Consider the following 26,001-nt stretch of genomic DNA (forward strand, 5'->3'; position numbering starts at 1 on the left):
AAGAGAGCTCTAACAAGTGGCTTTGGCATGCAAAGGCTATCAAGGCCTTGTAGTGATGCCACTTGTCCTCGATGATTCTGTGCTCCTGAAATGGTACCAGAGTCCTGCTGGTTGCTCTGTGAGAGTTGCAATAAGGGCTCCATCCCTCACTGGCTTCCCGGCTGTGGATATATTTGAATTATAGAAGCATTGTTGCGGGGTATGAAGATGAGTCTTTGACTTTTATTTAGCTGCAACTTGCAGCTCCATAGGTCACTCTTGGTTCTTGAATCCGCTCCATTCAGGATTCTTCTATCGAGCGAACCAGCCAACGTTTCACCAGTTTTGAGCAGATCTTTGTAATTAAGGATTTGTCACCATTGAAGGCCATTGCGCCCACTGTTTACCTTTGCGTTATACAGATGTTTGCTTTGATCAAAAGAAAAAGCATGGATCATCTATTAATGATTAGAGGTCGTAGAAGACTATTACACGCAAGACTCCACCTTCTGTTATGTTGTCAAAGATTGAATTTCAGGTAAAGGAAAACTGGAAACAAACATGTCAGGTTTTGAACCAATTTTTTTATGGTCAAAATGCTCCGAACTGATTGAAATTTAATGTGCGAACCGGAACGAAAGCGGTTCCATGTTGGTGAAAATGAGGTATCTGACATTCAATCAGTTGGTCGATCTACAAAACTTTGGCATCAGGAGTTTTTGCCCTCGGAGGATAAACAGTTCATGCCAATTGCCAAAAAGGTAGATGGGGAGCAGGAGTAGCTTCTAACAAAAGGTGCATACCTTTAAAATGTATCCATGTAACGTGACTAAACCTTAGAAAAAGACACACACAGATTGAGAGACATGCAAATACTCACTTAGGATTTTGTCACATCCTCTCATTAACCGACTTCGACTTTCACTTCGTTGTCCCTGAGGGGAAAATTTGTCCTGCATTGAGGTTCAAAAACACAGAACACACAGACATTAGCTCACAGACTCAAGAACAAAAAACATCACTAACATGAATACATTCAAGTGACAGTAACATTTTTTCTTAGAGGTATTATAAGACGAGTAAGAAGTGTTTTTGTGAGGTTCTGTGTAAGTGTGTGTGAATGCATCCATGAACGTGTGGATTCATGCGCTTACGTGGTCAGAGCTTCAGCAAATTTGCACTTGCTAAAGCATAGCTTCAGGCTGAATAACTTGGTTCAAAATTTCCTCATAATGAATTAGCTTCCATGCTCAAATACTAAACTCTTAATTTGTAGCTTTTGTTGGATGAAAACCTTTACATCTGAAGCCCAACATGTGTTTGGTGTGTAAGAGCTTTAACAAACTGACTTTTTAGCACTAAGACATACTTATCTGTAAAGTCAACACTCTTTTCTTTCTCCACTTTGCCTTTTTGTTGAACAATATGTGTTGCTCATTTGATCTACCATCTTGGCAGAGAACTCAGACACCTTCACTCTGCAGTATCAGCTATCTATTACATATCGCTATTGTCAAAATATCTGTTCTTTGTTTTATTCCTCTTTTCTTGCCAAACAACATGGCTGCCATCTTCTACATTGGCTCTGCCCTGCCAGAAATAATGAATAACTCATTGAAATAAAAACTGGCAAATAGGTCACGCTGTGAGTCGCTGCCTTGACTATTTGGTGTTATTTATCTCAGAAACAAGGGCCGCAGTGTCTTGCATTCCACTTGAAACTTCGTTTTACTTACAACTGTTCAGGGCACAGCTCGTGTCCATTTTGCATGACAAGAAAAAACCTTTTTGGACCATGTTTTCTTGTTGGTAAGTTTGTAATTTTTACCATTCAAAGCATACATTAGTAAATGTTTCCACATGACTACTGGAAAACATTTCAGATCCCTTGAGGTCTGTTTTGGTGCAATTATCCTGTTAGGATCAATTTTGGTGACATTTTTCTATCACAAATCATCACAGCTGAGTCCAATAAAAAGCGAGTTCTTCAGTGAAAATTCATCTTTATTGATACCATACATGAATTATCAATGACAGAAACCTGGCAAAAAATATAGATATAAAATCACCCCTATAGTGAGGTGCTACAGGAGCCAGCTATGGGTGAATTGCCATTTCAGCTCTGTCTCACATATCACAAACCCTTATTCCCTAAATTACATCAACTTAGGAAACACAGGGTGTCGAAAAGTACCCCCTGGGTTCAATTCTGTGTCGGTCTGCTGAGTAGATACATCACAAGGGTTAGACTGGGGGTGCCAGAGACAATGAGTAAGGATTTAAACACAACAGCCTGCGGCTCGGTGCAGATTCACAGACAGCACTTCTGCCAGATTTAATGATGGAGGAATTTCTGACAGGCTGCTCAGTCTGTCCTGGTGCTCGCAGAGACCCCTGCTGGGAGAGTCTGCAAACTACTATCCAATAACCATCAGCTGGGTGATGCTGAAGCCCGCCAGTTCAGCAACACTTCACAACAAATGTACAGAAAAAGGGAACCCTCACACCGCAGCTAAAAGTCAAGCCCAGTGAGTTTTTCCCCAGGATAGGATGTAATGGCCAGCATATTTCCATTAATGAAATATCCACTTTGAATTTTGTATTTTTCACTTAGATTTGAAATGTATCTGGAAAACATCAATACATTGCAAAGCAACACCACAAAATTCCTGTAATTTAAAACAGATTTGATCAAATTTCACTAAAGGTTGCACCATTGTGGCACAATTCCAGCAAGTGAGGAACCCAAGGTCCTCCATCCGAGGACGAGTTGCCATAAAATCGAGCAACTTTACAGGAAAATAAAGGATGACTTCAAGGTTAATGTTTTCTCTAAATGCGGTTATTTATTGTTTCTCAGCGCATTTGTAAATTTTCAGGTACACTGTAAACTGAGTTTATTTTGCTTAAAAAAAATCGAAGAAACTGACCGCCTTGAAAAATATATGTGAATATAGATATTAATCTTAATTTATGTTAACTTTATATCTAATTTTTAAGTTCACTTAAATGTACGTATATTTACTTAATCTTGTGAAGTTGTTGCACCTTATATCTGTATTCTGTTGGTTGCAAACTAGTCAATCATATTTGAATGTTCTTAAACACGTTAACAAAATAGCAGCTTTCCTGTCATGACCACGTTGAGTAAGACTAACGTGGTTTACAAAAGTTGCCAACACTTAGACAGAACAGCCATTTTTGTCATTTTGAAGTTGCAACGACTTCACAAAAAGTGAACATTAATATTTATAGTTATATTTACTTTTTCAAGGCAATCAGTTTCCAAGATTATTTTAAGTAAAATCAACTTGTCAGATTATCAGTGTGGACCAGGTACCTACAACAGCAGAAAAAGGCTATTAAATATCTCTTTAATGCGAACAGACTGAACCATTGCGAAAAACTGGCCAAAGACCTGGGAGCCGCATGTGGAAAAGACACACACACACCAAAAAAAAAAGGAAAGTAATGGAATGACCTGTATAACTGACTCAGCAGCCCCACAAACTCCTCCATATATCATCATGAGTATAGTACAGGTGTGTTGGACCTAAGCAGAATGTCAGTACATAGAAAAATAAATACAGTTTGCTAAAATGAGGGCAAAATTCTTTTATCAGTGATTGTACCATTAAAAATCACGTTTAAAAAAAACTTTTAAGAGGCTTTTCATCTCTTTACATTAGATTGAGCTTCTCATAATTCTAGGGAGGAATACGTAGAATAACTTTTACAGAAATTACTACCTAAAAATATACAAGCACAGACACAAACATGAGGAGTAAAGCCAACAAAATGATTCATCATAAAACATAAAACAGCACAGTGTAATCAATATCTAAAGAATCTTTACATGTAGCTCCTTGGTCTGCAGCTTTCTTAATTGTGATTAAAAACATTTCTGGGAAACTTAAGTTAATACAAAAGTCATTTTTTCTTATTTTACAATCCTGTCAAAACTTGTTTTTAAAATATTTTTGAGTAGCAAATTTGAGTTTTCTGTCATTATGTTCTCTGAAGAGAGGATCCCCAGACAGAGATTTCAAGACAAAGCAAACAGTTCTGCAATGACAAGTCAACAGATCCGAACCAGGCGCTGGGTGGAAATTTACTGGGGGAAATGGTTTCCAGTGTGCTGCTTTGGACTCACATCAAACAAGATGTAGCACAGTATTAATACACTAGCCTTGTTCTCCCCAACCTGTTTTCTAGCACTGAAGCTGATGGACCTGATGACAGTGTGATGGCTGACACACATGAATGACATTATATTAAGCACAGACTTACATGGAAGTTATTACCATCACAATAAGAATGATCTAACAGCAATACGTATACATTAATATACTGCAGGTTTCAGATGTTTTACAGTTCTTACATTAGCAATAATAGAAAAGAAAAAAAATACACCGTCAATTCATAAGAAAAATAGATTGGAGTTAATAGTGGAAAACAGTGCAAAGAATATTCTGGGGTGTTTTTGTTTGCTTGCTTGTCTGTTTATTTTTTAGAAATTGTTTACAAAAATAAAAACAATTCAAAACAAGTCTAAAACATAGAAAATGAAAACACACTTCTGTAGCGTCTGGTGTTCTGGTCCAGACATGCTGCGTACCACCTCTCTCCAGTACCTCCGTGTTTTATGCTGTAAATGTAAGTGTGTGTGTGTGTGTGTGTGTGGGTGTGGGTGGGTGGGTGTGTGTGTATGGGTGGGTGGGTAGGTGTGTGTGCGTGTAATAATGTGTGCACTGGTCTGGATGTGTATGTTTGTGTCAATGTTTGAGTGTGTATGTATGTGTTTAAGATTTAGCGTAGTGGTTCTCAACTCCGGTCCTCAAGCTCCGGCACTGTACAGGTTTTTGTTCCAACCAGGTCCTACAAAAACAAATAATTGAGTTTTTAAAAACCGAACGTTGAATTTTGATACTAAGAGTGCACACAGTTTTCTGCAGCCTGCAAAAAAATAAGTTAAATAAAATCTAAGCATTTCTTCCCTGTGACATGAGCACAACAGAAACAACGGGGTGCGTCGTCAAGGAGAACGCACGCCTGAGAGACCCGAGGTTGGAACAAGAACCCACTGACATGGTCGCCATGGCGAGCACTCGGACAACAGGACACGCCAACTCTGGCTCAAACACCATGGTGAGCGATGATGGGGGTAAAGACACATGCACAAACACCGCCACCCCGCCAGTCTCACCACACCTCTAAGAGGACTGACTGGAGCCGAGCAGACAAGGGCCAAGGCTGAGCACCACTGGTCATGTGCAACAATGTGACGGAGCGAGAGGGATTCTGCTGACCCTTTCCTTCATGTGACAGCACAGAGCTTTATCAGTCCATTAGCTACTGTCCCTTCCTCTAACCGCTCTCCTGTCGTCTCAAAAAGAACATGACGGAACAAAATAAACAAAATTAATTGAACACAAGTGCTCGAGGCCACCCTTCCTGATTCCTCTCGCTAGTGTGTTGGCTCAGGTGGATCCCGGTAGGATTTAAGCACTGAAAAAGGGGGCTGGCTGGGACCTCAGCACTCTACTGGGATGACTGGGAGTTGTCATTCTTGCTCTCCTGACTGGAGGGAGCCTTGTTGTTCCAGGGGGAGTGTGCCCCCAGTGCAGGCGAGCTGTTGAAACTGTCCTCATCCTCCAGGCCATTCGCCCCATCGAACTGCGTGTTCTCCAGCCGCGTGATCAGACGCTCGTCCTCGTCACCAAACTCCCCTCCCATCAGAGTGGGCTCTCCCACCATCATCACGTCCTAAAGGGGACAGCAAGGGCCGGTACATATTATCCCCATAATACAGGGGTGTGCGCGGAATGACTGGCTGCACGGACGAGTTGTAACTGTTTCTTGCCTGTGGTCTAGATGCGATCTAACTTGATTCAATTCCAGCGTTAGAAATTTTTACTAAAAAAATGCATTATTATTGATACTTCAAGATACGTTTATGGGACCAAGGGGGCCCAAAATCCTGAGGTTTTCATGTCCTCTCAATCTTAAATCAATCACAACAGGACAACGTGTTGTCAAGGCGTCTACCCTGACAGGTCAGTAGTCCATGTGACTCCATGTCCCTGTTCCAAGAACCAGGGTCAAGGGGCCCTCCCTACTGGCCAGCAGTGGGCATCCCTGATCCTTGAGTGCTGCATCAGGGAGGGGGGGGGGGTTCATTCCACCTCGGGTCTCGTTCGCTCAGTCAAGCAACCAAGTAAGCAAAGACAGCAGTGCTGTGTGATCCGTGTGCTCTGATAGTCGTAAAACCAAGTTGAAACAGCGGATTTAGAGAGAACACCTGACTGTCCCACTGGAAATCAGAGCAAGGTAACCCTTCCCCATGACCCCGAAACATTTTAGGCATTACTTAGTTAAGAAGGTCACTTGTACCTCCTCTAAATAAACCCATAAACCTGTGGCCCCAGAGGACCAGGGACTGCCCATCACTGGTTCACATCAGGGGGATCTGCTAACTTAATCTACTTATCTTCAGAACTACTGAAACCAACCCCCACACCCCCCACCACACCTGAATACAACCCCACCTCCAGAAGCCTCCCTGTGCCATCTCTACCCCCCCTGCCCCAAATAACTTTCTTGCCTTGCTCTCTAAGCCCTCCACCCTCTGTCGTACCCTCCCATGCCTTGCTCAGCTGAACTTGGAGGTGCAGATAGAGTCATAGAGATGTAATGCTTACAGGTACCTGGCTGGAGAGTGAAAAGCTGTTGGCTGGACTCTTCTTTTTGCTGTTGCTGTTGTTATTGCTGCCTCCGCCGGAGCTCACGGTGCTTCCACCGGACACCTTCCTTTTCCGTCGCTTGTTTGGAGCTTGTCTGGCTGGCTCAGCTACAAGTAGACAAAAGGAGAGAATATTAGGGCTGCACCTTGAAAGTCAGAGATTCAAATTATCAGTCGGAGATCCACCAGTCGACTGAAATCATTTCAAGTAGAGTTGTCTTTTGCTGCTGATGTTGCTAGTCAGTGTGCTGTAGGGATGTCAACATCTACACGTGTAAACGGGTACACGGATAACAAATCATAACCGTTCAGAAAAATCAATAACCGTTTACACGTCATTTTTTCCTCTCCTCCTCCTCGCTATTTCTCACCAATAGTATTTTTAGGGGTGATAATGTTGCCTGAAAGCTTAAGATAATAACATTAACTAACTATACACTTAAATGTTCCCACTAATGCAGTTATCCGCATACATAATAGATGCACAGGTGGCAATGTTACGTTGATATTAAAAAAAAAAAACGCAGCCACAGCCAGTGTCGCGTCACTTCAAGTTGACTCGGGGCCGCATGGACAACAAGCAACAAGCGATGAACAAGCGGAGCTTAAAAAAATATATTGTACAAAAGTGAGCAATAGTTAAAACAATGATTAAAAAAGAAGGTTAAACCTTTTCCAGCTTTCACTTGTACGTTTTCTTGTCTGTCAAAATTGATGATTTTATTTTCAACTCATTTTACTTTCTGTCATAAGTAGGTCTAAGCCTTAAATGGTGAGATGGATTGCCTACTTTTTAAGTTCTGTTCGCTGAATAAACGTTTTTGTCCGATAACTAACTACTGGAATGGCTTTGATTTAATGAGATTAGGAGGTATTTGAATGGAGACAGAACCATCTAGTGGTTATATAGCGCAACTGCGATAGAAAAAGATCATAAATCGTGTAACCGGGTACACGTCGGTTAGAAGTCCCGTTTACACGTGTAGAAAAAATTGTAAACGTTGACACCCCTAGTGTGCTGTACACTGTGCTTTTAGGGATGTTTTGGTACCAGGATTTTTGCTGCAGAGTGAGTGCTCTTGACTTTGATGCTACTCTTTGTTACAAGCAGCTGCCTGGATGATGCAGCTATTTTTTGGGCACTGTGTCCATCTTTTTCATAGCTTCCTTTTGGATGTGTGCTGCTTTCGGTCCGACTACTGGTTGCTGCCTTTTTATAAAGCCCCAATCTCACCTGCGCTGTGCTGTGTCTCGGACACAGCGAAAAAAGAAGAAAACCACAAAATACAGGCATAGAACGAGGTGTCTGCGGATGAATACACTAGAACTACTTTTGCATACATAACATTTTAGGAAAATCTTGCATAGTACACCTTTGATGAATGTGAGGGCAACACTGCCATAAAGGCCACAGGCAGTTTCAAAAGTGAGAGCGTTACCTGGAGGTGCTACCATTCTTTGCCACTTTTGGAAAAGGCAGGTCTTCAGGCAGTCTCTGGGGCTCAAGCTATAGGTCTTATGCCGTGACATCAACTCTTGCATGGGCTCCAATATCACACATAGCTTCAGGGGAGATCAAGAGAGGAACAAAACCGACATGAAGGGCTGGGTGGAACAGGTTGTTACATGTGTAGTTTAACTTAATTCAATTGATCAGTAAAAAAAAGTCACACAAAGGAAATGTACTTACACGGAGGTAGTTGAGCGTGGAGTTGGACAGCCCACATCTGGTGATATTTTTAGCCAACTGATCAAGCATTTGGGGATCCTGCATGATTGGGTTGAAAAGATTAGATGAATAAGTGCATGTAGAGAACATGCATTTGAGTGTGAGTGTGGAGCCTGGAACTCACATGCATAGCCAAAATGCTCCTAGGTAGAACCTCTCTGTGTTGTCTGATGCTGAAGTGCCACGTCTTGATCCTCATCATGTCATCAAACATGAACTCTAGGTACAGGCGGCCTTCCACACAAACCTTATCCACAAAACAGAATAAAATTTGAGTGGAAAGTAGAAGGAAGGCTGCGAATTTTCATCGCGTGTGAAACTAACTGTACCTGCGTGAACATAGGTTTGCCGTTCTGAGTCACCATGGTGCACTGGTCACAGTCGAGGGAAACAAAATTACTGTGGAAGGACTCCTTTGGGTGCTTCAAAACATAGAACAGCTCTGTGGCGCCTCCCTCAAAAATACTTCGAAAGTATCGTGGAATCAATGTCCTGCCGATGGCTGCAGACAAAAATGATCATTTTGTAGATAAAGTGAAGAAAAAGTAACACCTGCACACTTATTTCATGCCATACAACCTAAATTAAGATAACAATACGATGCTACTTGGATCTTCATCAAGTTGAAATTTTTTATCAAATTGTTACATAAAAATCATCAAGAAAATGAAATGTGTGTTTGTGTTTGTACAGTAGCACAAAATCTGAGTCATGAACAGGATGAAAAATTAAGACTAGAGATGAAAGGACATACATAATGATATTAAGTTAATAGACAATCCTTATCATATTTTAAAGATGCATAACACAAGAATAAAAAGATGAGTGCATTTAAAGATGAAATATACATTGCATGCACTACATTATTAAAATAAAACAAGTTCACTGTCTTCACATTTACAGTTAGAACCTGAAAATACAAATAAATATTTCTTTTCTTCATTTTATTCTTACTGTATCGTTTGGGTCCATCTTCCAGGCAGAATGTGATGGTGAGCATGGCGTCATCCTCAAAGAACTCTGTGGTGAAGGCGTCCCACCAGAGATTGTCACAGTCCTGAAAGCAAAAGGAAGAACCACTATTCTCAGTTTTCATTCCTTAAAATTTACAAGCATTCCTTTTTTTTTAATTGACACATGGGATATACTACTTTTTGATATAATCACAATGAAAGAAAACACAACATTCAAAACTAATAGAGGAAGAGGAAGCAGAATAAATGCAATGTGTTCTCTATTAAAACATGATCTGCAGTCACAGACTACAATATAAACAAACATAGTGAACATAGTAAAACTAAAAAGAAGAAGCAGAAATTCTTGTTTCCTCAAATTTACCACTTCAACAACCTTTCAACTCTTCCTCAATACAATCTGGTTAATGTAAACCACTGAAAGTTTGCAAATTACATGCTGAACTTTCTAAAAAAAGGCATGCTGCGATTCAGACATCTGGTTGGACATGAAACTAGGTTGTAGGTAAAATGTCTTTGGTGCACAGAGGTTAGTTTGCATGTATTTGAAGTAGTGTACAGACTGACAGTTACATAAAAAAACGTGGCTCGTAACAGCTACTCAGTTGCATGCTCAGGCATACAAACAGTTGGCACTCCAATTACGTTCTAGCCAGGTTGATCAGATAATCCTATTAGAGCCTGAATGTAAATTAAGTCAGTGCATTCCCAGGCTTAATTTCCCACAAAATCCCTTCCATGGTTAGCTACACATAAACAGCAGCTGGGAGGGAAAATCTGAAAACATGGCAACAGTGAGTATTCACGGGAGCAGCAAAATGTAGCACTACAGATTGTGATCACAACTAACTTGAAAACGAAACCCTAATGCTGTGTTTTTGTATGCAGTGTGGTTTTGAGTTCGTATTACTCTCCGTGTGAATGATGAAGTGACTCTCACCTCCGTCCAATTCTGTAGCCTTTTGTTCAGCTCATATATCCGGTAATCTGTCTGGTTCCCGTACGGTGTGGGTCTCCTGAAACAGAAAACAAGGGAATTCAACACTCGTTAGTTGAAGCTGCTTCAGTGGCTTTTCCACTACTGTAGCACAAACAAATGACATACGCCATGAGCAGTATCAAACTTAAGTTAATTACAGGCCAATTCAATGCACTTGTGTTTTAAAATAAATGGGGAGTAAAGCGTAAAGAGACTTAATAAATTACTTCTCAGCTAGGACAAACCACACCATGCAAACGTCAGCATACTCACCCCATTCCAGGCTCCATGTATGATGGGGGGTACATGGGTGTAGGCCTGAGAGGAACAAAAATATAAACATCAGCAACTAAGTTTCTAAAAAAAACATAACAAGAAGCATGTGTGTTTGGTTTGATTTCATTTCATTTTGTTATCAGAAAAAACTGGAGCTCTCATCCATAGGCAACACCTACAAAACAATATTTAACCAAACAACAAAACCACTTCAATCATGACAATTGCCATCTGACATTATGAAATGAGATGCAGTGCAACAAATAAATAATTCCTATTTCATTCGATGTTTGACCCAGGTACACAGAGGTTATGTAGAAGCCATGATTGAACAGGCTGACAGACTGAGGAATGAAAGAGTTCCTAAATCAGTTCAATCAAGCCTGTGAGGAACCATCCTCTGTTCCACTACTATATATACACACTATACTTTATCGTATGCCATGACCTAGGGCTCTGCAATATATCATTATTATACTGATAACATGAAATGAGACAAGATATCGTCTCAGATTATGGATGCCGTAATATCCTCAGTGTTGTCTTTTCCCGGTTTTAAAGCTGCATTACATAAAGGTGATGGGATTTTCTGAACTTACTAGACTGTTCTGTTCTTTGCCTTTACCCACTTAGTTATTATATCCACATTACTGATAATTATTAATAAAAAATCCCTTTGTGTGAAAGCACTAATATCAATGCACTATCGATATCAAGGTATCTGGTCAAAAACACTTAGATATTTTATTTTATTTATATCTCCCAGCCCTACCATGACCCCTATCCTTGATCTCAGAACTGCAAAAAAATCCACTGTTTAGAGCCAATTATTTGGGGTTGGATAAAAAAATCACATTATAATAGAACATGGAGAAATAAAAACAAAGTTTGAAATAACCAGCACTTTCAACAAAAAAGTATACATTTAATAAGTGTAAAATAATATGTGCAACACTGCCTTTTTGCGTGACATCTAACTTTGTCTGCCACTTTTAATTAAGCTGAGCTCTGCTTCGCTATTTTTGCCTCATTAGGTCACATATTAAACAAATCAGCTTCTGTGTAGTCAACTCTTATTTCATTCCATTTCAATGTCACCTTCAAAGATGGGGTGATAAAACAGTGCAACAAGACTGCGCAAAAATGTGAGCCATAAAAGATCAATACAGACATGAAAAACAATTAGTATCTAAAAGTACAAATGAAAACATATCCATGTCAAGACAAAAACATAATATCAAAACACAGAGCTTGAAAGGATTAAAAAGGACACACCAGACTTAATGCAAATAGTGCCATAGCTTTAGACATATTTCCTTTTGACAGAAACTCTCATGTCCCGACAGTATAACCAAGACCTACCCCACATCTCTGTCCAGCATAGCGCCTGGGTGGAAGGGGGGAAAGCTGCCGCCGTTGGGGGGCTCCTTAGGAGAGTACAGCTTGAATGACTTTGACGAACAGCCTGCACACAAGCACAAAGCAGAGGAGGAGGAGGAGAAAAAAAGAGCAGAGATTTAGAGGAGATTTAGATTACTTTAGATTTAGCTCATTCAAATCACAGCATCATCTAAGTAATCTAATGCTGGATGATTTTGTTGAGATTTACTCAAATAAAAAGCACGTTGCCAAAACAATTTCCTGCTGCTTTCATTATCTAATGCATCTTCAATCTGGGAAATGGACAAGAAAACAAATCATCACGAGGAGGGGGGGGGCAGCAATATTTATTAGCCTGCAGAAATCTGAGAACATAATCAGTGAAATGGGGGGAAACAAGCAGACGAGCTGGTGCGGCGTGTTCTTTGTGTTCTTGTACCGTCCGTATCATTACAGGGAACCCTCTTCTCTGCACACAGCCCCATGTGATCCTAACCATGCACCTCTAATAATAATGTGTGTGTATGCCTCTCCCCCTCTACTTGCCTCTCCTACCCATCCCCCCACTCGCTGCTACCCCGGCTGTTGTTAACCCTTGTCTGTCCAGATAAGGCATTCATGCTCAAACAATTCAAGGCTTTGAGAAAACATCTATTCTGTATCTCTACTCAAGGAGACCGCACACAGAGCGGCTGCATGTAATTAGGTCTGACCAAAGATATTTTATACCAGCAGAGGATGAGAAAGAAACCCCCTGGAAATTTGACCCGGACTGGCCCATCACGACCACCCTTCAGCTTCACTAATGTTTAGTTAAAAATGCTACTAAACAAGGTGATAATACTTTCATAACAGGATAAACAGATATTAGAAATGTTTATTTAAAAGAAAATCCTGACTCTTCCCATATTTGCCACCTTGATAATGTTGTTTGTACATGCCCTGCTTGTAAATCCCAAAAGACACTTGATGGATGCATAATGTTCATCTAATTTAATCAAATTTATCATAATTGATGCATAACACTTGGTTACTGAAAGCACATCAGAATTAGAATACCGTTATTGTCATTGTACAGGTATATACAAGAAAATTTAGTAGCACTACCCGAGTGGAGCTCAATGAAATAAAAAATAAAAGACTAAAATAAACAGCAAAAGGTAAAAAGTAATTCGGTGAAAAAAAAGATCATACACTCACACACCACTTCAAATATACATGCTCAGTACCTATATATGTACAAAGCTTGTTATTAAAAAAGAAAATATTGCACATAAAATAGTAATGTTGCTCAGATTAAAGTGTGCTTCACAGTCAGGAAGCACATACAGTGGTGTTTGTAGACAATAAAAACCAAAGGGTAGAGAAACACTCAATGTGGGCCACTAATTGAGATGTATCTTTTCACATCACTTTTGGGGACAAACTCTACAAATGGTGATGGTTTCAGTCATGACAAACACAAGTTAAGGGAGAAAGGCCCGAGTTGGGGTTAAGTGTGTATGTGTGAACTCTGATCTGTCCGTCCTCCTTCACAGCCCCAGTATCTGCTCCTTGAACAACTTCAACTCCTCCTTCATTTACTCTCTTGCTTCAGTATAACTGAAAGAGTCATTGCAGGTCATCTTCTCCTCCCCATTACTATGTGGGTGAACCTGCTCAGGGAGCACCCAACAATGGTTCACTATGCATTACCTCTGACCTAAGGACCCACCCACCAACCCCCCCCGACCCCAGACAGCATTCAATCAATGACACTGAAGTTAGCTTCCAATTCAGTAGTTAGGTGGAGAGTTAAGAGAAAAGTAACTTAAATTGCTCAGCGACTGATCCTCTGCTTTTTGGATGTGAAAGCATGTTAAACAAAACCCACTTTCACATTTGTAAGCCTTCATTTTATTTGTAAAAATACCTCGTTTACCACATTAAACAAGGTCCAGATCAAAAACCATTAAACCTAGAAAGGTCAAATCTGGAGTAGATTATCCCAGAGAGGCTTAATATCATTTTAAACACAAATTCAGTTTTGTGGAACCTTTATTCCATATGTGAAATTGCAAAAAAAAAAAAAAAAAGAAATTTCACTGCTTTATTATTATTATTATTTTCCAACAGTCACCACATTAGACCAGGTTTAGCTCAAAATCACTACACTTTAGACAGGACAAGTCTGGTGTAGATTATCCTAAATAGACTACAGGTTGATATAAAAAAATGAAGATTTCACTGCATTTTTCAAAAGAAAGCCACATGAAACTAGGTCCAGATCAAAATCCAATGTGCTTAGATAGGTAAAGTGTGGACTAGATTATCCCTGAGAGGCTCTAGGTTGATAAAAACATAGTTTCCAATTTGTTAAACCTTTACCCTATTTGTGAAAATGCAATGCAATTTAAATTACTTTTCCTTTAACGCTCCCCTCAACTGCTTAATCGGAAGTTCAGCGTCGTATTTAATCACATATAAGTCTTTGTGCAATCTGATGCTGGTGCACATTGTGCCACAGCAACTAATAAGAGCAGTTAATTTTCTCCAATATACAATGCTACCACACTCGTAAACATGTATTCTGCAAAAATGCTGACACACAGTTTATTCTCACACTATTTAAACACCAACACACATCCTAAAAAAGAGGTCCAGTCACCAGCAATAAACCTTTGTACACAACATCTGCAGATTATATGGCTCAGTCTAACAAAGCACAGTGGCATTTTGCAGAGCCAGAAATAAAGTCTTGTTGACTGACATCTGAGGAGCATCCTGTGTTACGGTCCACATGACAAATGCAGATTATGATCCCTGCCTGAAAACATCCTTTAATAAAGACGCATTTAGATCATAACGCATAACCACTCCCACAAAGGTGAACTTTAAATAGTGAGACTTTGGTGCAATTCAGTCCACCCAAACTGTTCATTGCAAACAATAGAGCTGCATCCAGAGGCTGGCCCTCAGCCAATAAAACATCCAAAGCAATGTGCGGAGACTGCCAACATACTTGCACTGCTTACTGGTGTTAACTTATTACTTGGTCTGTGGACATGCACGGTGGACATCTCAAACAGAAGCCAATATTCACTTTAACACACGAGAGAAGGCGTAAAGTGAACTGCAGGGCCGCATTCATTTACCGTCTGCAGAGGACGGATGCCATTGCTAAGCTATTAACCTAGCTAGTTGCTAAACTACCGCTTCTTCCACTTATAATTCCCCCTGCTTGTTACGGAGCGATTTTAGCATCTTATTGTGAACTAGTGTTGTGAAGTGTGGCTACAAGTTCGAGTTACCTGCAGAGAAAGGTCCACCGAAACGCGGTGTTGCTCAACACCTCCGCTCGGTGTTTCTAGCCAGCTAGCCTCGCTGCTAGCCGGAGCTCCTGGTCGGTGAGGGCTCCAGCGCCGACCGCTGATAATGTAACGTTAGTCCCAAACAAGACGGCAAGCGACGGAAAGTAAAACACTCCAGCTATTTGTCCCGGTTCCTGTCAATTTGCAGAGCCCTACTATGTGTTTTAAATGTCATTTGTTTGGGGGACGGTGGTTCCCATCCACTACTACTACAGGACCCTTTGTTCCTGCCAGCCGAGACACGAAAAAACAAAGGCCCCGCCTCCTCCCGGCTCCCCCGCCCATCACAGCACACAGACCGGACAAACACAGGCAGGCCTGCCCCTCTGACAGCCAGGGGCCCAATTTGTCTTCTCCAGGACCCATGTGGCCCTCAGGTAGGTACAAGCTGGGTCCCCTTTGAGAAGAACAGTTAAAGTCTGTACTCTGTATATCAGAGTAGGGGGGTGGCTATGGTTTTTGTGTCATGATCCTCCTCAAATGTGTATATATATATATATATATATATATATAGCTGCTTGAAAGAGCTGCTGGGACTATGTGAACTGGTACTGTTCATCCAGTACTGTACTGTCTGTCCTGACCACAACGATCCCAAAATGAAAGAAAGATGTTCTGTTTCTGTTTACACTGTTCAGCAAATCTGTCACAAAGTCTAGTTACCTAAACAGGCTGTTTAATTCAAGCCAAGTTTGTGCAGGCTTATGAAAAATGATTGACTTGGCTGATGACTCAAATCCTTCAGACCACAGTCCTGAGCCTCAGATTATGAAAGGGTATAATCTGCAGCCTCACTTAATCAATAACCACTCTAATGTTTACAAGCAATATATTTGAAGCCCGGAAAACCTTTTGTGGTCTAAAAGTGCATTTAAAGCTCAATTTGTCAAGGCTTTCACTTGAGCTGTCAGTCAGTTTGTAGAATTATATAAGCCAAGGCCCGGGAGTGCAGATGAGAGAGGTGAAGCAATGCATTTCATTGAGAGAGTAAACACATCTGACCCACACCAGTCGCTCTGACTGCATAAACACCACAGCAGGCTTAGAACAGAGAGTTGCAGCTTGTGTTCAGTGTTCAGATGTGAGGAGAGTGCAACAAATACATCCAGTGTGAATTGTGGGCCTCATTATCAGTTACATTTTGGAAAAAGATGCAACTCAAAATCTCTGTCTAGGTGAAGTAACTGTGGTCCAGAGAGTTGGCTTTGTAGCTATGACAGAAAATAAATTATCAAACAGCTACAGGGGGAATAAATTAAAGTCTTTGGTTGTGAAATAGGCCCTGATCTCGAATCTCTTGTTGAAATCAATGATTCCCAAGTCTGCTGTCTGCTCAGTGTTGATGGACTGACACAAGAAGAGATGTGACAGAACAGCATCTCCCTCTGCTGGCAAAAGCTGCAAACATCCTTGTGCCTTAGAGAAGAATAGAGTAGTATACACCCAAATTAACTTTATCCAGGGGTTTATACTGTTCACAACTACCAGGATTTTAAAAATGAAAACTATTAAGTCCATGTTTATAATAATCAAAAACTTTAATTGACGTTTATTAATCTTCTCCTGTGGAGCTGAATGAGCACAGATGCAAGTCACCCTGCACTTAGATCAATGTCTGTTGTTGTATGTTTCTGTGCCATATTGTTTGTGCTTTTTGCTGCAACACAAAATGTCCTTTTGTGACTGTGACATCTGAAGAAAAACCTGCATTATCATTACATAAAACAAATAAAATGGGCAAAAATGAACCACTGGATAATGCATACATTAATGTAGAAGCACAGCATGAGATAGGTCTTACTACATGAGACTACTGTGAGGGTAATTCAGTCCTAAGAATTTCATCTGTATTCGGTAAGAGTCACATTTAGTACTCACATACACACTGACTACCTGGCAAGCAGCACTGGCGGCCAGTGATAACATTAAAAGCAGAATCAGAATGTGGCAGCCATGTACACGAGAACTATGTCCTATTTTAGTCACCAGAAAACTGGTCTTGTACTACACACGATCTCTTGTATTTATAGATCCAAGTTCCTTTGACCACTTTGCATGTACTATTCTATGCAGAGATGGGCTGCAGAGCAATCACACTGAACTGCCTTCCATGCATTGTCATGGGAAATCATATTGTGGCCTCTAATATAGAAAAATATGAAATAGATTTTTTTTGAAAAGACAACTTTTACACTTGAAGAAACTTGATAATGACACGGAGATGAGCTGTAAACATGTATAAACTGACTCCACACAGGCCATACACTGGACAACATGCTTTGAAAGCATTTTCCAAATCCAAAAAAACTCCAACATATTTTGCCTGTACACAGACAGGAAGACTGAGGTAGTAGTGAGGAAATCTGAATCTGGTGAACAGCATGTTCAGATTCCTGTCACTGCTTTTTTAAACGCCAAAGTGAAAGCACAAACCTGCCAGGGAAACTGTTGTGAGACCTGACTGGTAGTGATAGCAACAAGGCAGCAGAGACAGACTAGAGGATGCAACTGTGGCTTGACAGGAGGAAGTAAAACAGCATGTGTTTGAGATAAACTGAAGGATAACAAAAGAAAGCTATTATCTTCCAGTATGTTCTGGATGCTTGCAAAGACGGAGGTCACTGATCTGAATCCAGACAGAATTAGACTGCTGTTGACAGACAGGATCCGGTGCAGTTTAAACTGTATGACTGGTTATTTTTAAAGGTTCTGTTATTGTGCCAAAATCCAGGGAGTAAAATAGGGTTAGGGATTCACGATTGTGGATTTTTGCCAATAACTGACGCGCCAAAACTTACCAACTCCTTTTGGCCAATTGCAGATACTGATATACTGTATGTACTTTTTTCCACATAGCTGCAGAAAACATCAAGTCTCTCCTGTAGTGGAATTGCTATATTTTTCTGCTCACTCTTATCATGATGGTACACTGGCAGATGCAGACGTAAAGTACAGTGCTTTTCAAAATAGATAAACTTCTTTAACTTAGGATACATTTAGGACATGCAATATTCATTTAAAACTACAGCATTCATCCTACTTTAACTGGCTTGGATGATGCTCTCACCGATCCTGACAATAGCCACAACAATGGCAAAACAAATGTTTTTCGACTAATTAAAGTTGCATAATTGAGGTCCAGTGCGTAGGATTTGGTGGCATCTAGTGTCAAGGTTGCAGATTGCAAAGAGCTGAAACTTCTCCCCTGTGCCAAGCATGTAGGAGAACTACAGTGGCTGACACCAAAGCATCAGTGACCCTATCCAGAGCCGGTGTTTGGTGTGTATGCACTGGGCTACTGCAGAAACAACATGGTGGAGTCTGTGGAAGAGGCTCACCATGTAGATATAAATGACTAAGATTTTTATTTTCAGATGACTATACATAAACGAAAACATAGTTTTGAATATTATACAAAATATCTACCAAGAGATGCCCCTAAATCCTACAAACTGGACCTTTAAAGCACCACCAGCACAAATGTTCATTTGAATATTTCATTTGAAAGCCTTTATCTGCTGATACTGACGATGTGCCGATATTATCATGCATCCCTAAATAGCATCTCTCCAAAAAATGTCTCACCCCATATACACCATAAAATAGAATTTAGATTTGTTTCTAATAAAACTGCTCAACTCTGTTTTAAAGTCTGTTCTTAAACTGAGCAACAGAAAGAGAGAGAGACTACAGCGATGGTGCTATTTAGAGACTAATCTTGGAGCCGCTCTACAGATAGTGAATAATGAAACAACTATGACACAGCACTTGGATCCACCGGAATATGGACACTTTATCTAATTCACAACACAATGCCCTGAACACTTCTTTTAATGTCACATGTAATACACACATTCTATAAGCCCGATGAGTCAGTCACTAAGACCGACTCCACCAACTCCACCTCCACTTACTGACATCATCGGTTCCAGTCTAGATGCTCTAATTCTTCATTTTTAGTTTGTCTGACTTAACCATCCAAAGCATAATATAAGCAATAGTTTTAGGGCAGAAATCCCTTTAACATTGTCAGAATTTCAGCATTTGCCTTGATTTGCTTGCTTTATCAAATCTAGTCTGCACAACGTATCTTTGACACCAACCAGCTCAAACAGACTGATTAATTCAACATACATTCATAAAGTCTTGTGAAAAATATGAATCTGGCAGATGGTTTATGTGCTAAATTTACCCAACGGTCTCACTTGCACATAGACAGGTGGCACAGAGATACAGCGCAATGCTTTCAAATAACTCTGCTGCGGCTGTCCTCACACCTTTTGTTTTCAGCACAGCTCTGTTTCAATCCAAACACGGCTGTCGTCACCTTCTACCACAGCACCAAATCTGCTTTCATATTTTAAAGACTCTGTGGTTTGCACATTTCTCACAAATAAAGGTGCGCTTTGATAGAATTTTTTTTCCTTCCCACACATTTAGTCTTTTCCCCCTCCTCTAGGCTGTGTGGCACATGCCAGCTTTACTCTGCCATCCTGTCGGCCTGCAGCAGATGTGACATCACTACAGCACGTCTCCACTCTGCAACCCCCCTTCCTCATCTCTCTGACTCCCCAGCATCTCTGTCTCCCACGCATTCCTTCTTTCTCTCTGCCTCTGCACACACAGCCATTTTGATCTAGCAAACAAGATCTGAGAGAAAGAGGAGGGGACGAGGAGAAGAGCAGAAGTGAAGAATTGAGGAAAAAGAGAGAGAGGCACGGGCTTTCAGCGCAGTGAGATAAAGCTGAGGCAGTCGTGTTGTTGTGTAACGTTAATCAAAAAAGCCCTGGCTGTTTGGCTGCCATCTTGGCTCTGCTTTAAGTCACTTTTCTCCAATCAGGAGCCATGTGACTTTCTGCATGAGGTAACACAACTGTTACAGCAAAAAGCAGTGAAGGGGGGATGAGGGAGTGACAGACAGGGAGAGAGAAAGAGGAAGAGGGGGAGAGAGTGAGATGAGGAAGGCAGAAATGGGGAGGGAGGGGTAAGAGTGAGATGGGTGAGAGATGGAGAGAGTGGTGAGCGGAGGGGAGCGCATGCTTGAGTGCATGTGAGAATGGAGGGGAGGGAGGGAGGGGGGTATCTTCAGCTCACAGGCAATCTATTTTTACCATTTAGTCTGAACAAAGGATGTGATTGGCTCCACTGTGTTAGGACGAATCTCCTTCATGCGGGGAACAAAGCCTTAAAAAGGCTGATTCACAGCAAAGTCACAACAACAGCAGGATGTCACAGGGTTGTCAATGAACTAGACAGACAGGAGAAGTCTGTTCTTTATTATGGCTCGCATTCTGCCACATGCAAATACGCTCCGTTCAGATTCCCCTGTTCCATAATGTTCTGACCCAATAACGAAACAAAGACAAATGGGACCAGATGAGAAGTGATGTTAGAATAAGAAAGGGTTTGTTTTTCCGATGCAGATTCACACACAAAGGATGGGGAGGATCTTCCATCCACCATTGTACAAGAATGTAAACAAACCAGCCTTCAAATATAATGATTTACAGCGCATGCACGCAGCTGGGGAGAAAGAAACTGCAAACCAGTGTTGATCAATGTTGCCCTGTGGTTATCTGGCAAATCCATCAGCCTAAACTTGTCGGAGCAGGCTCTTTATGAAGGTGTATATGTGCGAGTGTAGCATGCCTGCATGTGTAAACCTGTTTGAATGTGGGTGCACATGGCGGGTTCGACCTCTTTCTCTGTACATCCTTTAGAAACATGTGGATGTCATTAAAAGTTTCTGCTCCAGCATTAAGTCTGTCAACAGAGGGAGCAAAGGAGGCACATGTACTGGAAAACTACAGCAGAGAGCGAGGAAGCTGAACAGAGAAAAGATCTTACAGGAGAACATCAAGCAGAGGCCTCTCTCATTCTATTCCATCTGATAGGCGACTACCAATGAATCAGAGCAGCCCCATTAAAATGATACTGACACCCTAATTCAATCTGCCCTCTCTGAGATCCCCATGAGCAGATGCTACGATTCAATTTCTATCTGTTACTTGCTCCCTTGTGCTGCACGGAGCCCGTCCCCTGGCACTGTGAGGCTTTCACAGTGCACAAGGCAACCGTCTCTGTAGCCTGCCTGCTCTCACTGGGGTACTGTTAGAGAGAAATTGCTCCAAAGTCAAACAGGATCAAACACTCTATGGGAGAGAACAGATTATAAGATCTAGCTGATAAAAATTGCCACAGCATTGCCAAAGACTGACATGTGCAGACAGTATTTCCTTCCTTTGCTCTGACACAGTAGAGCAGAGCTTAGAGAACCAATAAGACACAAACTATATTATATGTCACTTTTATTTAAAGCTCAAGAATGTTGATTTCAGGAAAAGCCAAGCATAACGACTGCATTACAAATATGCAGGGACGCAAAATGCAAAGTCACAGTGACAAAGAGCAGCCTAATATCCAAACAGCAGCTTAACTCCGAGCAATTTCGACTCTTAGTTAAATCTTCTTAAGTACCCTCATTAATGGTTTACACTCATCAAGAGAGACCAGCTTTACACCATTTTGCGGTGAGTGAAGCACTTTTGCCTCATTCAGTTCTTCCCCATGGGATGAAAAACAGTTCCTGTGAAAGTAAGTACCGATTTCCACCAACTCTTCTAGACATATAACAGCACAAATAATGGAGACCTGTAGTGGCGGTATAAAGCTGGAGGAAAGGAGTGAAAAGAGCCTGCAAGTGAAATACTTATTGATATCTCAGTGTCTCTGTACGTGGCAAAACTCAAAGAGTCATTGATCTGCTGCACAGCAAGCTAGCGTGACTGAGAGGGTCTGCTGAACAACTCAATCCCAAACTGTGGTAGCCTCAGTCTATAACCTTGTTTTAGGACATGTGTTGAGAGCGTAGCACGGCTTCATCAACACACACGCGCGCATGCACACACAAACTCACACAGCTTGACGCTGGCCCTAGGCAGCTTTGCAGCACTTTTACATAAGTCATCTTTCTGACAGCACCACTGAGCACAGAGACGGAGGAGGAAAAAGAGGGAGAAGAGAGAAAGAAAGAGAGTAGGCACTCACCGGGACAAGCACAACCTCCAACAGACATCTTCTCACATGTTGGGCTCTGCTCTGAACGAAACAGCTGCACTCAGTCCACACGCTGCTCGCATGGGCTAACTCTGAGGGAAAACAACACGGACAGAGGGGTGGAGAGATTAGAGGGAGTGGTACAAAGCAGGGCATGTACACAACAACTACACTCCTCTCTCTCTGTCAGAGGCAGGAAGTTGGCAGTGGTGCTCTAGCTGCATCATTAATAGGCATATTGCAACACAAGTGGGAGGGAAAATGAGAGCGGAGTGAAATAGGAAGAAAGAGCCTTTACATAATGTGAGACTGGAGTAAGTAATATGGACTGTGTGTGCATGTGTTTGCAGAGGGGAGAATACAGGAGGGAGGCAATTAGAGCAAAGGAGAGGAAAAGGAGAAAATGCACAAGGTGTGTGTGCGTGTGTGTGTGTGTGTGTGTGTGTGTGTGTGTGTGTGTGTGGCAGTAATGCAACGTCCATTTTTGCCCAGTGCTGCTGTGGGAGATAAACATACCAGTAGGAGCCCAGAGGCAGAGGGTCATTACTGCCAAACAAACACCCATGCACAAACACACACACACACACACACACTCACACACCCTGCCTCGTGTATGACAAATTTCCATCTCTCTTTCTGTCTCCCGCTCTCACTCCTTCCGTCTGTTTTTCCGCTGCTGAGAGAAGACTGGTGTTAATCACTACAGACAGTATCGATTAAAAATGCAAAGCCCACCTGGAGCGCAGGGACACTGGAGACCCATGGGAGGCAGGGAGAGCGTGCATGTACAAACGTGCACACGCTCACACCCAACAAGAGCTGCATGTAAACAGCCTGACTCGACCGCAGACTGTTTGCCCAGCAGCCCCTGCCTCTTTTTGACTTTTTCTCAGGCTTTTTAATCTTACTTCACTCTGTCAATTTAATCTCCTCACCCTGTTGATATTGCCTTGACCTTTCTGCAGCTTGATGTGGCTCGATGTGATTTTGTTTCATTTCCTCTCCCTCCTTCACGTCTCTGGTTTCCCTTCTCGTTCATCCCATAACTTCTCTTGGCTCTCGGAGCGTGCCTGTTCTCCGAGCCAATAATCTCATAATCTCACACTTCACTACACAAACACATGAGCACATAACTGACTCCCATGAGCTGGATGTCTTTGTTGCTTGTGTACCTGATCCTGTCAGATGGATAACAGACTGAGCAGCAGCACTGAGTCACTGTGACTGCATGCAAGGAAAAGTAAAAATAGAAAATGTTTAAAGAAAATACAACTTCAGATAACAACAGTCTTAGCTGTACTGATTTCCAAAAAAAGGGTATTTGCACTCCATGGGGTACTTCAGCAGTTAGCAGGGGGTACTTGTAAAGACTGTAGAGTACCTCTATTTATTTGAAAAAAATATAAGTTCTGTTTTCATTGTTAAATATTTCCACATATTGAGCCAGCTGTGACACCTGAACGTTAAGTGTTGTTAGTGAGAGAGCATGAAATCTAGTTAGCAAGCAAGCAGAGAAGTCTGGCAAACAGTTGGCTAAAAAGTAATAGATTCATGGAAATTGACTGCTAAAAGTGATGGATGGTTGACATAAGTGGCTGAACATGATGGGAAAATGGCGAATAGCTCAAGTAATGAATAAACAGTTTGACAAATGTGATCACTCTTTCTCAAATGGGGGTACGCATACTACTAGGGGTACTTTGGAAAAGAAAAAGACGCTTTACAGAGACAAAAACAAAGTCAATTAAAATCAGTTAAACATGCTGAATAGACGAAAACTAGATCAGTAAAAGCAAGACAGACAGGCATGAAATGGGAAATGAAACGATTCCTTTCACTATCAGGATTTGATCTGTTCAGTACTGTAACATTTCCAAAATGTAGAACATCTACAATTATCATTATTGTAAGTGTAAAAAAAGCTGCACTACAATGCCATCTTGGTGTTATTGCATGAGGACAAAAAAAAAAACTAAAACAAAAATTTAAGTTTTTTTGTTTTTGTCTTAGTAATTCAGACACTGATGGCATAGTGCTGTCTTGTTTGTCTTATATTAGCTTTTTTCTTTTCCTACAAAAGATATTTTGCACTAGTCAGGGGGTACTTGGCTGATTTTTTTTTTTTTCAAAAGGAGTACATAATCGAAGAAAGTTAGAGACCAACTGCAATAAATGATAGATTAAAAAACTTGACAGAAAGTAATGGGTAAATGGTTAAAATGGCTAAAAGCAATGGGATGGATTAATGTGTTACAATAATATCCAATTTATATAATTATTGGTGTTAGATACCATTTAAAATAATGACGGATGTTCTAGATATGTCAATGTAGGAGCACTTTGGCTCGTTTGACAGGGCTGTAGGGGTACAACTGATCTACTACAGTATATCCATGTATCCTCTGCACTGAAGAACCCCCCCCGAGTGAGTTGAAGCCTAGTTGAACAAACCTCAGATCTCTGTTGTCTGTCACTCACAACCAATACACTAACAAAAGACAAACAACTGTCTCCACTGAAACGAAAGCTGACAGGCGCATTCCCCACACACCAGCGCACTGGCAGAAGCATCACAGTCAAATGTCATACACGGTGTCAGACACTGTTCTCAGGACCGAGACACAATGAACAACCCTGCGGGCCTTCTCTTCTTTCCCCCTTTCTTGTCTTCTCCCCCTCTTTTCATTTCCACTTCACACACACTTTTTGTTTCTGTTTCAACAAGGTCTGTCTCTCTCTGAGTCCTCTCATCTCTTGTTGCTATTCTGTCACCATTCGGTCCTTTGTGCGCCTTGTAGGTCGTGATCTGCGGATTTGACATTTACAGAAGACTCTGCCACTGTAAAATGGTGAAGTCTGAACAAAGGCAGATATGAAAGATAGAGAGAGGCATCCCCAACACTGCAAGAGGGAGAAGAGGAAGAAATGAGAGTGAGAGAGACAGAAGAAAAGGAGGGGGGGGTTGCGTGAATGTGATTTGGGAAATGGCTTCTGTTTCCAGGAGCGATTAGGCTTTGAAGCTGAGCACTTCACCACTGACTGCACTGTCAGGCATGCTCTCTCTTCCTCTCACTCTCCTACTCTTGCAGATAGAGAGATTCCCGCTCTGTCAACACATCCACACATCGCTCCAAACGCTCCCTGAGAATAATGAAGTTCCCTCTCTGTTCTCTCCACTGTGGGAGCACGCAGCAGCTCCATAACACTATGTGACATACAGCAAAGTGCCTGCACACACAGACACACTGACTGCTACTCATACACAAAAACACTTAGTATGTTGTCGTCTGGCAGTGGATAAACACTTGCTCACATGCACTGACAATCTTCCTAAATTCCCAACAAAATGTTTAAAAAGCTCCTGGTGGCACACTTGTTCTCTCAGGTGAGTTCATGCCATTAACGCTTACCTCTCAGTCTTTTGTCTTGCAGCTGTTACGCGCCCCCCCCCCTCCTCTCCTTTTCTGCACACTCTCTCACAGACAAACACTCTTAAACATCCTACATCCTCAACGCTTACCTTTGTCTTCCTCTTT

The 26,001-nt window shown here is 41.4% G+C and overlaps 1 protein-coding gene across 5 annotated transcripts; it reads right to left on the bottom strand.

Moving 5' to 3' along the window:
* Nucleotides 1-1,965: 1,965 nt before the first annotated feature.
* Nucleotides 1,966-26,001, bottom strand: ldb1a (LIM domain binding 1a). 5 transcript variants are annotated; one of them, XM_042502291.1, is made up of 12 exons: nt 25,986-26,001; nt 22,457-22,557; nt 12,042-12,144; nt 10,677-10,721; nt 10,365-10,440; nt 9,405-9,507; nt 8,780-8,952; nt 8,575-8,697; nt 8,412-8,489; nt 8,161-8,284; nt 6,681-6,829; nt 4,783-5,745 (listed from the first exon to the last, which is right to left on the bottom strand). In XM_042502291.1, exons 2-12 carry the CDS (start codon nt 22,482-22,484, stop codon nt 5,521-5,523), a joined length of 1,227 nt encoding a protein of 408 aa, XP_042358225.1. In that variant the 5' UTR covers nt 22,485-22,557; nt 25,986-26,001; the 3' UTR covers nt 4,783-5,520. The 5 variants fall into 5 exon arrangements, with proteins under 5 accessions (XP_042358227.1, XP_042358228.1, XP_042358225.1 ...); XM_042502293.1 differs by lacking the exon at nt 25,986-26,001 and having other exon boundaries at nt 1,966-4,857; nt 22,457-22,641; XM_042502294.1 differs by lacking the exon at nt 25,986-26,001 and having other exon boundaries at nt 1,966-4,857; nt 6,687-6,829; nt 22,457-22,638.

The sequence above is a fragment of the Plectropomus leopardus genome, chromosome 15 (assembly GCF_008729295.1).
Source record: "Plectropomus leopardus isolate mb chromosome 15, YSFRI_Pleo_2.0, whole genome shotgun sequence".
Classification (NCBI taxonomy): Eukaryota; Metazoa; Chordata; class Actinopteri; order Perciformes; family Serranidae; genus Plectropomus; species Plectropomus leopardus.

Coding starts and splice junctions, on each gene's coding strand:
- ldb1a (XM_042502291.1), bottom strand. CDS start 22,484: ATGTCTGTTGGAGGTTGTGCTTGTCCCG. Junction 10,722..12,041: donor ATGCTGGACAGAGATGTGGG/GTAGGTCTTGGT, acceptor TGTTCCTCTCAG/GCCTACACCCATGTACCCCC. Junction 9,508..10,364: donor GGCTACAGAATTGGACGGAG/GTGAGAGTCACT, acceptor TTTTGCTTTCAG/GACTGTGACAATCTCTGGTG.